Raw genomic sequence first — 17,482 nt, 5'->3', positions numbered from 1 at the left:
CTGCATTAGTATTATCTATTCCTATTAAATTGGTGTTAGTTGATTTTGTCCGACTCATTAAACGATAAAGAGTTTTATCTTGTTTCTCTGCAGTCACTCAGAAAATCTGCACAACCCTTTCAGCTTGAATTAAAAACCCTGAGGTTTTTCCCACCACAGGTTTTTAATTTAAACACAAAAGCTTAAAACTGAGTTTCTTTGCATCAGTAAACAGACAAAGCGTCTGACCTGTAGACATTTCTTTTTGTTGAACACGAATCAGGTTTGTTCACCAGGGATTTTGTTTTTACCTCCTGGTTGGTCGACAAGAAGACATCATCACAGGAATACAAAGTCTGACGACACGTGATTTCAAACCCATTGATTTATTGTGTTTTAAATGTAGTAAACAGTGAAAGAGTCACAGTGTAAACAGACACATCAAAATTCAAATCCAGCCCAAAACAGAAAATATTTCATTTGCATCATCCTTCCCAGATGAATTTTTTTACGCCTTATTTGAGTTGAAATCAATACAATGCTTTTATTTTGAAATTTCTGATTTAAACAACATATTTTCGCATTCAAAAGAGCACCGATCTTTGGTCAGTTGAGTTCAGATTCAGAGCTCGTTTTAGACAATAAATCTGCAAAAATGTCAAAATAAAGAGTCAAATTAAAAGAAATAAAATCCATCTTAAGGTAAATGTTATTAACATGGTTGTTCTGCAGTGAATGACAAAATGAAACATCACGCAACTTTAATCAAATACATGTTTGTATTGCACTGAACTAAGGAGTGACACACCAACACTTTATGATTTAAATGTGAAATAAAATAATATACTGTGTGTCAGAAACCAAACCAAACCAAACCAAAACAAAACAAAACCAAACTTCAACCAAACCCTAAATTAAAAGTTATATTTATATTAAGTTTATATTTTAATTAGTGAAGCTGTTCGTACTGTAAAGCTACAGCTCATTTATCTTCCTCTAAATAAAATAGACACTGATTTCTTTTGTATTTTCAACTTTTCTTTTTTTGATCCAACACTCATATTTTGTTCTTTTATATTTCTGCATTCACTTTATAGAATAAAATAACTTATTTCATTATTTTATATTTATATATATATATACTGTATATTTTTAGTAAAGTGCAATTGAATGTTGAATTGATTAGTAGTTAAATTGTTATTTGATCATCAGCCCTTTAACAAAGAGAATGTTCCATCAATGATAATCAATCTGAAGTCAGTCTCCTTATGTTTTCATATATTTCATAGAAGCTACTCTGTTATTATTATATATTTTAATATCTTATTATTATATTAGTAAATTAATCTCATGCCACGTTATCTGATATATTAAATCTTCACTCAAAACAATCGCACAAACATTCATGATTTGGAGATTTTACGGTGCAAAAATAAAACTGACTTTCCACATTAATAACAGCATTATTCATTTATTTATTTATTCTAACTTTGCATATCTCCATACCAAACAGACCAGACCTGTCGATCACCTGGTGATATGTAGTGTGAAAATGATTGATGAGTGAACAGCTGATGTTTCCTTTTAGGAATAGTTTCCTCTGTCATGCCGAGAGTCAGACGTTCAGATCTGTAACAATAAATATTAAATATGAAGCCTGACGCCCAAAATGTCAAACTACTTCTTTAAAATATGGGTAAATAAAAAAAAACGTGTTTCATTATGTCATTTTCATGTGTATATTTATACAATACACAACAGGAAGTAGAACATTCCTCAGACACATCATATTAACAGTCTAATAAATATAATATAATCATATAACATAATCTGTTATTCTGTTATTTAAACTCATTACGTTCATTTTCATTCTGGATTCAAAATATTCTGTTTAAAGATGTTTTTCTTTAAATTGTGCCGTTATCTTTTGTGCATTTAAAACAATCAACAATACCTATAATTTATCACGGTTGTTATTTTATTTTAAGAATTAAACTCTTAATTTGGCGGTTTCTTACTCCAGTGTATTTTAAGTGTCATTAGTGGCAGTCTGGAGAACTCTCGTAGGCCTGATGGTTTTACTTTGGCAGGTACTTCCTGTAATTTTAACAGTTATTCATCTAAGTTAATTACTACACACGAATATGTACAAATTTAATGCACTCAAATATTGCAACAGATCAACTTCATCCAGAGCTGAGTCATGGTCAATATTATAATGTCAGAAACATTAAAGGCACATTCAGAGTGGTCAGTGAGACGCTCGGTTGGTGTTAAATAAACAGTCTGACATTTTAGTATATCTTCTTCTTCTCTGTCTTATTCACAGTCAGATGTTTCAGACACCAGACAGAGAAAGATCCAGGAAGTGTTTAGCCTAGCTTAGCACAAAGACTGGAAATGGGGGGAAACTGTTAGCTGAGCTCCATCAATATAGCTTATAGTGGGGTTTTCAGGTTTGAACTGTAACTACAGAATGGACTGCTGACCAGACTCCTAGTTAACAAGATGAAGAAGAGTAAACTAGGTGGGTCTGACTGTTTTTTTTCTCTTGTAACATTAAAAGTGAAACTGATTGTTTGAAAATACAAAAAGTGTGAAGCTCAGCAGCTGAACAGGTTTATGTTAAATCAAAACAGAGCCGAAATGAAACCAGAACTTCCAGGTTTTGATCCAGAAGTAAGAAAACTTCATTAATAGCTGCACTAATGACTAAAATTCCAGCATTGGGTCGTAGTCTTTTTCAGAGGATGTCATTTTATGTTTTTTAGAGGCCTTTAATGAACCCCATTTCCCATAAGCCCTAGATGTTTGTGAGCTAACGCCACGTTCACGTCATGTCAGAGTTACCATAATTATCAGTTTCCTTCTTGTAAACAGGATTCATGTCAACACCCAAGTCAGGAAATTGAATCCTTTATGTCCGACTTAAAAAGTACAGAGGCGGAGCCTAAGTCTGTTGTTTAAGTGGCTATATGTGATGTTTCTGTTGTGGTTTCCTGATGATGGTCACTTGCTAAGCTAAGCTAAGCTTCAGCCATCTTTGAATTTACACAACAAGAAGTGAGAATACGCTACTTCGTCTTCTCATGATGAATTGAAGGCAAATTGGATGCTACAGTGACTCACTACAGACTGAGGCTAGCTGTTAGCATGCTAACTTCAGTAGCAAAACAAGAGTTAACATTGACGTTGCTTTCCACCGCTGGAGACAGCTCTTGGCAAATAAAGAAATTAAGGTTAATGCTGAACTCGCTACGTTTCTTCTAGACCGGTAAGTAAACAGCTGCTAATGCTATCACTAGCTATGTAGCATTAGTGAGAACCTACAGCTATATAGCACCTTTAAAGGCAATTAAATACTGAGATTTAATAGATATAGTGCTATATTGAACAAGTGTGGTATTTTTTTTTTTACACTTTGTTCAAATTACACTCCTGCCTAGTAACCATCAATAGTGTTTTGTAGCACACAGGTGTTTTGCTAGCTAGTACAGCTAATGTGATCATTTGTGTCTTTCTATATTGTTTAGTAAGAGTTTATTGATTAAGGCAGTTGGGCTCTCCAGTCTTTCCCATCATTCCCTTCCCTCCCGCATAAATAATTAAGGTGATGCTGATGTGACATGAACGCAGCTTTAGTGAGCGGTCGATTTAGATAAAATCTCAGACTGTTCGTTAAAAGGTTAACAGGGAACGCCTCATGTGTCATTATGGAGGTTTGGTCGAGTCGTTGCTCTGTAGATCACATAAACATTGAGGTACTGTTAGTGTGGTTCTGCCGCAGTAGTTGGTTCTCATGCAGCAGAACTGTAACAGTGTAATATTGCTCTACTGTACTCTACTGTAGGATGGCACACTGTACCACAGAGATGGTGTTAACCATATGATATGACTGCTTATTTCAACATTTTGTACAAAAATACAAACGCATGACAAAATCAGAAATCCACAGTCTCAGCGAATCCTGGTCTGGGTTCACCACTCCTGTTTGATCCACACAGACTTGACTACAGACCACCAAGACTGCAGGGCTGTAAAGACTTTGACCCCATCTTACTCAAGTTAGTCCCATAAAGGATTTGTTCACCATTGTTCAACCACAAACCTCTAGATAAATAAGCCAAGATAAACAGTCGCTTCAACCTGACACAAGTCCGGCTTTACAACCCAAGAAAGAAGCGGACTCGTCCTGGTGTTTGATGGCCTGATCGACTGTCACACTGGAATGATAAAACCCAACGAGGAAACCTAAAGATCACTTGGGAGGAACAGATTCAATGAAATGCTCCTTAAATCCAACCCCAGGTTTGGGTTAACAGTGAACAAATCCTTCAATAATCTTACCACTTTCGTCATATTCATGTAGCATGTTATTGAGTGAAAAATCTGCAGTTTTTGAAAGTGGATGATGAAGTATTCTGACAGCATGTGATGGATTTCAGAATAGATTCATGAACCCAGGCAATAGAGTGATACAGAACCATGTAACACTTCAGATGAATAGAAAACGTGACAGTCGCCAAAACTGATTTAAGAAGTTCTCCAGCATGATGATGATGTCTAGGTCCCAAACTGAAAACACAACTTAGTGAGAGTAGTTTGTGTCCGAAACGAGGCTAAACTTGGTTGAAAAGGGACAGTTTCAATTTCCCTCTCTGTTTTCAGAAGTTGTAACCTTCAAATTTAGAAAACAGAATATTTCAACCAAACCAAGCCGAGTTTTCATCTTCATGCCTTTTCACCTGCAAATCGACAAACCAGTACTCACTGAGTGATGTCTTCAAATGTCTGAAGAGTCCTGAAAAGAAATAGTAGAACCAAGCTAGAAGGAATTTCATTAAATCCCCTGTGATCCACCTTCTCCTGGTTCTGTCAGAGGAGTTTGGGCCTGAATGGGTTGACCCTGACCGAGGAATAGGCCCCAATGTGGGTGATGAGGTTGGGTTCAACGCTGTGAGACCTTTCCCCAGGGATCATCCTCACCATGTGATATAGAACCATGTCTTTGGCGTTCCCCTTGACACAGAACGAGCCGTCCAGGTACTCGGCCACCCTAAGCGAGGCGTTGCCGGGGTAGAGCATGGCTGGGGTGCAGCACTCGGTGGCCGGGGAGACGGCGTAGAACTGCGGGGAAAGTCTCCGCACCTCCAGAAGGTAGTGCCGCCCCAGCAGCTCCGCAGCTGCCATGAAGTAAAGGGTGAAGAAGAGGAGGTGGCCGGCCGACAGCGTGAAGGAGAAAGAGCAGGGGTTCCAGTAGGGAAAGGTGAGAAGGAGGGCCGTCGCTCCGACCAGCCCGAGCCCCACCCACTCCAGGATGCGGTAAGGCTCTGGGTTCCAGTAGCGCTGCAACCTTTCGGGGTGATACAACTTGATGTAGAGAGTCTGGAAGGCAAAGCGACGTGACAGAAGGTCTTTAACAACCGTGAAAAAATCTTGTCTGGGCAAAGCGTCATCCTCTAAGACGACCACGTTCTTAGGCTTCACCAGCTCCCATCCTTTGCGGAGACAGAAGACGTAATCCCTCTTCTCCCTCTCGAAGGTGTTGATTCGTTCCCGGTTCGCCTGCTGCTCCTCTGGGGAACGCCGGACCACCCTGAAGTGGGCCTCCAGCAGCTTGGCGTCCTGGTTTTCCTGGGGGCCGCTTTCCACATCGCAGACCAGCACCTCGGCACACCGCCGCTCCCCACAGCCTCCCACAATGCTGCTCAGCTGCCGCATCACCTGGAGCAAGTAGTGGAAGTCCCGCCCCTCATTCCGCCTGGCTGTCACCACAGTAACCAGCAGCTCAGGATGCCGGGCAATGTCGCTCAATCTGGAAGACGACGACACTGCGGTGGAAGCACTCTGCCAGAAATGCAGGGCGTCCTGACCTCGGTTGAGACTCTCCTGCAGGACATCCTCACTCATGGAGTCCAGGTACATGGTCCTGATGAAGAAGTAAGAGTAAAGCAGCTGATGGCAGCACAGAGGAAGAACGATGCAGAACGTGATGACGCACAGGACGAGGGCTTGAGTGACGGTGCTCGACCATCGCAAGTACTGACTGAAGAACGCTTTCCATCGAGGCATTGATGAAACATCCGTCTGTGGTCACGCAGCGACAAAGTCAGACAGAGGAGTTCCGCTCAGGAGGGTTTAGGTCAACATTTACGGTGTCCCAGCATGCAGTTTGCTTCAGAAAACCCACAGGACTGACCACAGCGGTGAAACCCAATGAACTGGCCGTGAACTGATAGCTCTCTGGAAAATGAGACGGGTGTTGGAACAACTTCTTGTGAAGAGAGGAGAGAGTTTCAGCTCGGTCCTAGTCGTCTGCGTCAGTAGGGAGAGACGAGATGAAGGTTTAATCCTCAGTTATTGTTCTCAACTGTTTTCAACCTGTATGAAACATAAAAAACCAAAGGGAAAGGCTATAAATCACATCCTTGTTTATCATCTTTGCAAAGCATATCCAATGGAAAACCAAGCTTCTACCTTTCACAACAGTTCTGCAAATTTTTATTACAGAGTTTAAAATGATGAGAAGGTTTTAATCTTGGTTTAGTTCCTCTTACCTAGGTGTAAAAAACTTTATTTGTATATTCAATGGCAGAATGCTACAACTGATGAACATATTACATATTAATTTCCTGAAGTATAAGTCTTCACTTCTTAGTTATTCTTCTCTTCAATGTCCTTTTATGTTTCATTAACTGTATGCACAGGCTTCACAGTGTGTAAGAGTGTATTATTCAATCACAAGACACAATCTTTTTATGGCTGCACAGCTGAATCAAACTGATGTCTGTGCATCATTTTAGGCACATTTTCCCCAACCTGACAGGTTTGAGATATTTAGAAATTGTGGGATTTCCACGAGAATTTAAAATAAAGTTGTGTGAGTTGAAAAAAGTTTGAACTTAACTGCATGAGTGTGTAAAGATGGAGAAACAAAAACAATACCCGCATGTCCCTATTTCCATTAAAAAAAGTTACTGCTTCCTAAAGTGATTTCAGTGTAAGTGATGGGGAATAAAATCCACCCTCCTCATTCTGCATAAATATTACTTCATTAATATGGCGCTTTAACTGTTGTTGTTGCTGTTGTGGAGGAAATGTCATGCTGAAAGAACTGTAATGATGATGATGATTGATCAGATTAGATGATAATGATTTGTCTAACTGACTGACTGCAAGAGTTTCAGACTATCATCAGTTTTCAGATTATCATGAACGCCTCAGTTAATTTCTACACAGAACAACATCCTTCACAGACGGGACAGGAGGAGTGATTACACACACCCGTGGACGAAACATGAGACAACGGGCGCAGACATGACTAAGAGCCCCACCCTTCCTACACAGGGCTAACATTCCCAGACTGAGCGAGACACAAATCCCTACAAACACATTTCTTTCACAAAGCGTTTGAATAATCTCTTTTTTAAAGTATTTCACAAACTTAAATTCCTTATTTGTGTTTCTATTTTTATTGTGTTTTTGTTGTTTTATGATTCATTTGTCTGCGTGTGTTTTGTTTTTTCATCCCGGTGAAGCACTTTGTAAACTCTGATTTTGATAAGTGCTAAATAAATAAACTTTATTATTATCATTTTTACATTATAAATGATACGGGCTGCATTATTTCATGACACATTTTTTTTTATTGTCGGTTTGTGTCTCTTTGTAGTTGTTTTGTTTCTCTGCTGTTGTTTTTCATCTCTGTATTTGTTTCTCTTTATTGTCAATTTGTGTGTATTTTTGGTCATTTTGTTTCAATTTGTAGTCAATTTGTTTCTCTTTATTGTCATTTTGTGTCTCTTTATTGTCATTCTGTTTCTTCTTTGTAGCTGTTGTTATTCTGCATTATATCTTCATGTTTACATATGGGGAGGAGCATCTCACAGCTACTGATTTCATCCATGTGGCCTAAACTACAAGAGGCTACCTTCAAGAAAACAACATGATGTCCAGCAAGAATGAAGAGTTAGTCTCACATACTGAACAAGCCATTAATGTGAAACTATGTACAGCCTTTTATATATCTATGGTTATTGTATACAGCCAGTTTAAGCCACATACAGCCACTGTAAAGTAGTAAACAGTTTCTGCTAACTGTAGGTTCTTGCTCAACAGTGAAAGTGAAAACAGCCGACACAGAAACACGGTGCAACACCGTCCGTACTGTCTCTGACTCCGGGTTAATCACATTAAACACATTAATCATATTTAACACATTAAACACGAACACCTGGACGGTGTTAATTGTTCGCTTTTACTGTGACAGTGTCTATTATGTCGCTTCCGGTACAGCGTGTCCACACAATCAAAGATCAATGCTTAAACTAACCCGCTGGTTATCGGTTAGTTAGCGCGGAGCTAACTGACGGAGCTAACTGACGTCCCTGGTGAAACATCATGGCGGACAGGTCGGTGTTTCACAGAGATAAAAAAAGCGGAGGTTTTCAGACTCACGTACAGTTGTGGAGCTGCTGCGGTTCTCTGGTCTCTGCCATGTCCAAACATCACAGCTGCTCCCTCTCAGGTACCGTAACACCCGCGGCTCCGATACCGTAACACTGCGACTACAGGCGCAGGGAAGTTAAGTTCCGCTCCTGACCGGCAGGTGGCACTACAGGGCCTGAGAGGGCAACTGCATGGGATAGATATGGTTACATTATACGACTACTACTGTTACTACAACTATTATATACTATATACTATACTATATAATTGTGATGTTGAGATATGTTACCTTTAAAGGGATATATTATACATTTTCTGGATATATGAAAATACAGCCACATTAATAACATATATGAAATACCCATAGGAGAATTTAAATTTAAAAATGTGTGAATTTTGATGTAGTATAACATGTTGCTACCATATATATTAACAATATATATTTGAGTTATATTTGCAAGTTTAATAAAACAACATACATAAAGAAATTATATATATATATATAATTATATAATTTCTATATGTATGTCATTTTAATCAATTTGCAAATATAACTCAAATATATATTGTTAAAATATACATGCTTTTCTTATTAATTTTATCATTAATTTTTCATCTTCTAGGAAAGTTGGCGCAGACTTTTGGACCCCAGTGTATATAACATCAGCATATACTGACAGGCTTGTGGATGGCTATATATTTATGAAACTTACATATACAATGTCAGCTGTGTACATAAACATACATATTTGTATGGGCTAGACATATATGTCAATATACAAAATTGTATGTGTGTGTGTGTATATACTGTATATATATATATATATATATATAAAATGTGTAAAGTGTGTCTTTTTTCATCTCTTCATCTCAGTAACAGAATGTTACTCTGACTGTGTTACAGACAGATGTGAGTTTATCTCTGACGTCTCATCTCTGATCTGAACAGGTGTCTCACGTCAGAGTGACGTTCACCACCGACACAAGCACAAAAGCATCCTTCAGATCATTTATCAGGAATGTCAGATGCACCAGAGTCAAACTGTGAACACGTTGAAGCAACTATTTTGATAATTGATTAATTATTTAAGTTTTCAAGCACATAATTCTGTAGTTTCAGCTTCTTAACGTGAGGATTTACTGCTCCTCTTTCTCTTATTTGTTAAAAATGATGAACCAAACTGAAAGATGTCTCCTTGGACTATTTGTGAAAATAGTTAGTGTGTATTTTTCACTATCATCTGACCAAAAAACCAAACAGTTATTTGTCTAAATGATAAAATGCAAAGGTAATATGAATCCTATAATACATTATATATGCACATATAATACATCACCATCAAAAGAGTGAGTACGTTACTTTTGACACTTGAATAACTTTGACAATACTTGTACTTGAGTGAGTATTTTCCACAGTGTGGTACCTGAGTAAAGGACCTGAGGTCAGTGAGCCTTCACCTGTGTTCTTGTCTATGTTTAGTAATAACCCCTGTAGATACAGTGAGCTCAGGTGACAGTGATCCATCAGTTTATAGCTCAGCAGGAACAACAGCGAGACACCGGCACACTGACAGTTTCCCTACCGAGCCGTGCCAGGCCGAGCCGAGCCGAGCCGAGCCGAGCCGGTCCAACCAGCAGACGGCGTTCCACGACTCCACACCTGCCAGACTCCTGATGGGTCACAGACTGTCTGGTAATCAAAACCTCCTGCCTTTAACTCACAGCTGCCAAAGTGCCCTCGAGCAAGACACTGAGGTTTACGGAGCCACCAAAACACAAATATATAGTTTCATTTTTCTAAGTCTCAGTAATTTTGTGAAACAGCTGCTCACTGTATTTTTTTTATCAAACAAACAGGAGGAAATATCGAATTTGTTGGGGACTATTTTCAGCGGCAGATTAATCCACATTTGGCGCTGTAGTGACTATTTGGGGCAGCAGGACGGTGAACTCTCTAGCGCCACCTTCAGGACACACAGGACAAAGATACAGGACAAGATAAATCATCCATCCAACCAATAGGACTTCAGACTGATGGTCTGTTTGTGTTCGGTATTTAAGTTACATCCATAAAGTGTCTGATAGAGTCTGATAATACAGTAAATTTCAGCGGAGCTCTAAGAGTAAACAGCTGAACTGAAAATGTTGAACCATGCGCTGTAATGAGCAGTTTGGGGTATTGATCCAGGACTGCAGCATTTATCATCTTATCATGAAGTATTCAGCGCCGAGCTCAGGCTCTGCTGATTGTCCTGAAGATTAGATAACACAGTGTCTCCCCGGCAGACAGCCCATTACCTAATAACACTATCAGTGGGACAATAGAGCAGAGGGGAAAGAAGGAATTTACCTGCAGCTCAGGTTGCATCACTTTGTAGAAACTGAATCCTGGAGCAGCAGTTTACAGGTGGGTGGGGGGTGGGTGGATAGTCCAGCACCAGGAGGGAAATCTTTTTCCTTGTTTATATTGAGTCTTTTAATGCATCTGGAAGCCGAGCCCATAAAACCACAGGCCAGTGGTGCAAGAGGAACGGTCAGGGAATCATCAAAGTCAGCAGGATTCATCCTCTGGGGAACAAGAATGTTTCAGAAAAAGTTTGTGCCAGTCCATCCAATAGATGTTAAGAAGTGGAAATTTTTACCTACAAATGGTGCAAGATGAAAAGTTACAGGATCATCACATTCATCAGGATTCATCCTCTGGGGAACAAGAATGGTTTAATGAAAGTTTGTGCCAGTCCATCCAGTAGATGTTCAGATATTTTTGCTGAATAAATGGAAATTTTGACCTGCTGGTGGTGAAAGACAAATAGTCAGGAAATTAGCAATTTCATCGGGATTCATCCTCTGGGGAACATGAATGTTTCAGTAAAAAAATTGTGCCAGTCCATCAAGTAGATGTTGAGATATTTTGCTAAATAAGTTGAACCTTTTACCTGCTAGTGGTGGAAGATGAAAAGTTACAGGATCATCATAGTCATCGAGATTCATCCTCTGGGGAACATGAATGTTTTAATAAAAGTTTGTGACAGTCCATCCAGTAGATGTTCAGATATTTTGCTAATTAAATGGTAGTTTTGACCTCCTCATGGTGGAGGACGAACTGTCAAGGGATCGCTAAAGTCATCAGGCTTCACCCTCTGGGGAACATGAATGTCTTTGGAAACTGTTTTGCCAAACGCAGGTTTTTACAACCACTACCACTAACCTTTGCTCCTCTTCTGTCTACAGACAACTTAATCGTCTAAAAAGTTTTGTATTGCGTTACATGAATAAATCAGAAGAGACTGTTTGTGTGTTAATCTCTAAAGAAAGTCGACATCTGAAAGGTTTTGTCTCAACTGTTGTTTTCCACAGGATTTAAAGTTTGGAGAAACAGTAGTTCTGGTTCTTGTATAGACAAGGTTTTGGACGAGGTTCTGGACAGTCCTCATCCTCTGACATGTCTACAGAGTGTTGTCTCCATCAGGAGTAGGTTTCCCAGGCAGCAGGATAGGATGACAGCGGCAGGAAACCAGATCCAGCTCGACGATTATCTGAGGTGTTTGTCGGACGGCTCTCCTCCTCAGCAGCCCCGTCCTGCCAAATGAGATGCCGGTTGTTTCCATGGTTCTGTTGTTTACAGTGTGAGGTGTGACAGGCTGCAGGGTCACAAACTGATCTGAGCTCAGATGGTCACACATAGAAAATATAGTCTGAAACCATCCGACCATCTGACAAGGGCTTCTTAAGAGTGACCAGCACTCGATGCTTTATTTGAAGTATCACTGTGACTCTTTAGCCTTGTTAGCCAGTTTGACCCAGAATCATTAAAGAAGAATGGTCAGTTTAGCTTAGCACAAAGACTGGAAGCAGGGGGAAACTGTTAGCTTAGCTCAATTAAAAGGAGAAATATCCACCTTTGTTATATCTTGCTGGCTAACCAGCTAGTTACCAGTCCATCCTGTAGTCAGCTGGGTTTAGCTGACATCCAAAGAACAACTCCACTATGAGCTCAAGACTTTAGAGATGCTAACAAATAGCTTCAGTAAATAAAAAACACATCTCCTTTTTTCTTGTTGTGTTTGCATTTAAACAATGAACGAGTAAATGAGACAGACAAGTTGCCTAAAGGCGGGTTTTCCCTCTTCTGAAGGAACCTGGCGAACACTTTCCCCTGCTTCCAGTGTTTGTGCTAAGCTAGGCTAATAGATTAACTGATATCAACTCTGATACAGTAATTAATGTGAAATCATAAAAAATAATAATAATAAAATAAATATATTATCATTATTCAGTATGATCATATTCAGATTAATCAAATCTACAAAAAAATGAAACAAATCTAAATGAAATCACCATCACTGAGACTTTATTACAGTTACTAATGAGTCTGTTGTTGTTGTTGTTGTTGTTGCTGTTGCTAATGGAAGCAGGGCTGCTGCAGGTTGTCATGGTGATGAATGAGTCACGCTGGACAAACACTGATAAGTGTGTGTGTCTCACCGACCCTTCATCACACTGACCGCCGACACATCCGGCGGAGCTCAGCCGGCTAACGGCTCTCACTCTCCGCAGCTCCGGTGCGCGCTGGCCGCCGGGCGTGTCTCCGCGCGGCTGATGGGGATTCCGGTTTTTCCTGTTGGATCCTTCTGGTTTAAACCGCAGCAGCTCTGAGTCCCGCGTCAGTCTGAGCAGCAGCAGCAGCAGCAGCAGCAGCAGCAGGACACACATGGCCTCCAACACCGCCACCATGGGGAACCTCCCCAGCGGGATCGGAATATGTACGACCATCCCCGACATCCTCTACCTGCCGGAACTGGTAAGAATCAGCAGCTGCAGAGGTTTTACACAGGAGAGGAACTTTTCTGTGAGGTGTGAGCGCGCTCAGCGGTGCGCACGGTGCGGGCACTTTGACGCAGCTTTTACGCACGGCTGAAAACATCCTGTCCAGCCTTGTTTTAATTAGTAATAATGATTGAGACAGTCTCACTGTTGTGTAGCATCCAACTAAAGACAAACATGTTCATGACAGACTTGTTAAGTGTTGTGGTCTGATTCTGGTTTCCTGGAAACCGGAACCAGACGCCGGACTGGGAACCAGTGGAATTACGTTGTGCCGCTGCTGAGGACTCACAGTCCAACCTCAGTGATGTTTAGACAGAAAACAAACCGCTCTCACGTGATGAAGCTGAACCTGCAGCAGTTCAGTGATCTGATCATCTTCTGTCATTTGTGTTAAAAGAATCTAAACTTCATCTTTCCTCCGTTTCTGAAGCTAAAAGGTCAAAATAATTGAGATATTTGAAATTTAAATTCTGTGCATTTATATTTATGGATCAATCTGAGCAAATGTTTGTTTTAAATGTTTCTGATGCTTTTTAAAGATTTGAAAACAATTGTGATCCACTGACAAACATAAAAAATGATAGTTTTTATGTTTGATACAGAAATGTATTTATATATCAGATATATATGAAGTTAAATATGTGAGGGAACAAAGTCAAACAGTGTAAACTTAACTTATCCAGAATAATTTGATCAAACTTTAACTCACAAAAACAGATGTTTTTATCTTTGTTTATAAAAATATGATCATCACCTTTATGATAAATTATCATTATTTTAGGACAAAAAGTCTTTTGATAGTTTGATAGTGGCGTAAATCCAGCACACCCGGTTGCTGGACCCCAGATGGATGATGTCCCAAAGCTCGCACATCGCTGGTCCAGTACTGGCCCGACATTGGCCTGATGTTGGCCCAGGTGCTGCTAGCAGAAACTGATTCTCAGCCCAAGTTTGCAAGATCCAGGTGTTGCAGCTAAATTTGGGCCAGAGCCGGCTCTCAGTCGTGATGCCGGAACACAGCCAACCGTGCCGACACTCAGCCGCAGTTAGCATGACCCGGCTGAATACCTGGAATTTACATGAAACGTACAAACCAGAAAACCAGAGTCAAAGTTCATGTGAATGTGTCAGGAGGAGAATAATAAACAAAATAAATGCTCAGTGCGTATATGTACAGAGGTCAAAGGTCACTGCAGCCAGACGTTAAGAGGGAGCAGAGTGAACCTGTGTGACAGAGGAGAGATCAGAATAAAACTACTGGCTGATATGAAAAGGTAGAAATGTTTTAACCTCACACCCAGACAGACGTCAGCGCAGTCTGAGCAGAGGAGGAATGCTGCAGGCGTTTTCACCTCAACTCATGCATCACACACACACACACACACACACACACACACACACACACACAGAACCAGAGTGTGTGAGCAGGTGGAGGGTGATGGTGATGGCAGCAGGTGGAGCTCCATGAATAATGCAGATTGTCAATCATCGGAGGTGTAGAGTGAACGAAGGTAGGAACACCCTGAAGCACAGGCCTGACCCCGCAGCTGACAAGGACTTTTATTCTGAAACAACTGAACCTAAATCACTAAAAGCTGCTGCAAAGGTCACATCAGGTTGAACTCAAGTGTTGTTGTCGTCTGTCCTCTCAGAGTCACTTATCAGAAAACACTTTATAGACAATAGGATCGTCACTTTTTGCAGGATCCGTCCGTCAGAAATACGAACAGAGTAAAAACACTGAGCATTTGGTGCATTCAAGAACCCTCTGACATCTGAGGTTTGCTGCTGCAACACAAACTTAAATAGAATTTAAACTTAAAAATATTGGTTTCCATGGAGACAAAAGGTTTGAGAGTGGCGTAAATCCAGCACACCTGGTTGCTGGACGAGAGGGATGCCGGCCCGACGCCGGCCCAAGCGCTGCTAACGGAGTGAATGAAGACTTTGTCATTTAGGTGCATCTCCTTGTTCTCCGTCCTCTCCACACTCAGATGGGAGAAGAGTGTTGAGTCGAGTTTAGTCCAAGTCAGAGATGTAAAAACGAGACTACACCAGCTGATCTCAGGACGGTCTGAGCATGAGACGGATTATTAGATACAGCCTGTTAATCAGGTTTGTCAAATGTCTTTTCTAAAAGGTTTTTACACAAAGGGATTTAACAACCCGAGAGAACACATTCCTGCTGCACGTGCTGAACATGCAGTTTACAGCTGAAGTGATGAAGTGGATGAACTGGTCTGATTATGGGAGGGGGGGGGGCATGATGAGCAGCTGGGTCAGGGTCTCCTCTGACCTGTCTCCGGTCTCGCTGCAGATCTTCGGGGGTCTGGTCTGGATCCTGGTGGCGTGCACGCTGGTGGTGCCGGCGAACCCTCAGGGCTGGGTCATGTTCGTCTCCGTCTTCTGCTTCATCATGACCTTCATCTGGATGGTGGTGTTCGCCTGCGGGGGGCATCACAACAAAGGCAGCTGGGCCGCAGCCGTAAGTCCTCCTCACATTTACACATCCACTACATTATTTATACCACTATATATTATTAATGCAGTACTACAAACTGTTATTACTACAGTACTGCAAACTGTTATTACTACAGTACTGTAAACTGTTATTACTACAGTACTGTGAACTGTTATTACTACAGTACTACAAACTGTTATTACTACAGTACTGCAAACTGTTATTACTACAGTACTGTGAACTGTTATTACTACAGTACTACAAACTGTTATTACTACAGTACTGTGAACTGTAGGCTCTGTCGACACGTTGACATCAGAGAGGAAGATGTTAAAACCTTGACGACAAACAATCAGTAAATATGGAGGTTTGTAAAAGAGACAAAGTGAACGCAGCATCAGGGAGAGTTTTCAACACAGCATCATTAAGTTATTTAACCTTCTTCTTCTTCTTCTTCTTCTTCTTCTTCTTCTTCTTCTTCTTCTTCTGCTGCTGCTGCTGCTGCTGTCAGGACTTTGCGTATCACGGCATCGCCGCCTTCTTCTACCTCAGTGCTTCAGTTTCTTTGGCCAAAGTGACCCTGGACCTGAAAGATGACAGCCAGAACTTCCAGAGCTACCAGCTGGACATCTCTGCAGTGGTGAGTTTCCATGCCGGTGAAGTGGATGATTACCTCCTTCAAAAACCAATAAAACTAATTATTAGAGATTAGTGTCTCTCTGTGGTTGTTTTGTGTCTCTCTGTATTCATGTTGTGTCTTTGAGGCCGTTTAGTAACTCTTAAAGTGACGCTCTCCAGGTGAGGCAGAGGTGTTGTTGCTTGAAAAACTGCAGCTTATTGGACAGAGAAAATACTTAAATCTTAAATCTCCGAGCTTCTCACGTGCTCCTGAACACACCGTGGAGGAAGTGTGATAATAATTAGTCATTAATGGGATAAAACCTGCTCAGACACTGGTAGACCAGATCCTGTAGATACTCGTGGTCCTCAGAGGAAGAGTCCTGACGACCCTAACGACCCTAACGACCCTGGCGACCTCCTGACCTTTTGTCGTCTTTGTCTCCTCAGGTGTTCTCGTACGTGGCGACTCTCCTGTACTTCATCCATACCATCCTGTCCGCCATCCGATGGAAATCTTTCTAGACACCCCCCCCCCCCCCCCCGCAGAGCCGGGGAGCAGCACCAGAACAGAACTGATTTTTATTCATGAAGCCTGTACATGAAGCTGTGGCTCGCCGACATGAAGGGAGGGGGACGACTGTGGAGCAACATCTGGATCACTGCAGCTGTGGCAGTGATCTGAAGTGATGGAGGACAGCTGAGGCCGACCCTGATGGACAGCGTCACAGCTGACATCACACACAACAGCTGTTTCTGCTGAGGCTGTAAATACAAACAACAACAAGCAAACAAACAAACAAACAAACAAACAAACAAACAAACAAACAAACAAACAGCTCACACAATGTTCACTTATTTACTGCACCAAAAAAACGTTGTCACTTTGAGCAACTCTTCATCAGACGAAGATGCGATGGACGGCGCCATCTTGAATCACATGATGCCGATCACATGACGAGGTCACATGTGAACAGTTTCTAATAGGTATTACAGCTCTGTCACATGACTGGCATCATGTGATTTAAGAAGGCGCTGTCCATCGCATCTTCGCCTGATGAAGAGCAGCCGTGCTCCAAACGTCACTGTTATTTATTTGTTTGTTTGTTTGTTTGTTTTGCTGCAATAAATAAGTGAAACGTGTTTGTT

At 41.1% G+C, this 17,482-nt stretch overlaps 2 protein-coding genes across 3 annotated transcripts; one reads left to right on the top strand and one right to left on the bottom strand.

Annotated features, from left to right (window-relative positions):
- Positions 1-346: 346 nt before the first annotated feature.
- On the bottom strand, positions 347-8,498 carry tmem246 (transmembrane protein 246). 2 transcript variants are annotated; one of them, XM_022760666.1, is made up of 2 exons: positions 8,441-8,498; positions 347-6,360 (listed from the first exon to the last, which is right to left on the bottom strand). In XM_022760666.1, the coding sequence occupies exon 2, from the start codon at positions 6,049-6,051 to the stop codon at positions 4,855-4,857; it is 1,197 nt and encodes a 398-aa protein (XP_022616387.1). In that variant the 5' UTR covers positions 6,052-6,360; positions 8,441-8,498; the 3' UTR covers positions 347-4,854. The 2 variants fall into 2 exon arrangements, with proteins under 2 accessions (XP_022616387.1, XP_022616388.1); XM_022760667.1 differs by having other exon boundaries at positions 8,437-8,485.
- A 4,625-nt stretch (positions 8,499-13,123) lies between these two features.
- Positions 13,124-16,858, top strand: LOC111232974 (myelin and lymphocyte protein-like). The gene is made up of 4 exons (XM_022760694.1): positions 13,124-13,228; positions 15,572-15,739; positions 16,227-16,355; positions 16,784-16,858. Exons 1-4 carry the CDS (start codon positions 13,139-13,141, stop codon positions 16,856-16,858), a joined length of 462 nt encoding a protein of 153 aa, XP_022616415.1. The 5' UTR covers positions 13,124-13,138.
- The last annotated feature ends 624 nt before the right edge of the window (positions 16,859-17,482 follow it).

The sequence above is a fragment of the Seriola dumerili genome, unplaced genomic scaffold (assembly GCF_002260705.1).
Source record: "Seriola dumerili isolate Sdu_G_001 unplaced genomic scaffold, Sdu_1.0 BDQW01000349.1, whole genome shotgun sequence".
Lineage (NCBI taxonomy): Eukaryota > Metazoa > Chordata > Actinopteri > Carangiformes > Carangidae > Seriola > Seriola dumerili.
Note: the sequence above shows the minus strand (reverse complement) of the source record. Positions and strands in the feature narration are given on the sequence as shown.

Excerpts from the sequence above, each read along its gene's own strand:
- tmem246 (XM_022760666.1), bottom strand. The coding sequence starts at position 6,051 with ATGCCTCGATGGAAAGCGTTCTTCAGTCAGTACTTGCGATGGTCGAGC.
- LOC111232974 (XM_022760694.1), top strand. The coding sequence starts at position 13,139 with ATGGCCTCCAACACCGCCACCATGGGGAACCTCCCCAGCGGGATCGGA. Across the intron at positions 13,229-15,571 it reads TCCTCTACCTGCCGGAACTG|ATCTTCGGGGGTCTGGTCTG; the intron begins GTAAGAATCAGC and ends GTCTCGCTGCAG. Across the intron at positions 16,356-16,783 it reads AGCTGGACATCTCTGCAGTG|GTGTTCTCGTACGTGGCGAC; the intron begins GTGAGTTTCCAT and ends TTGTCTCCTCAG.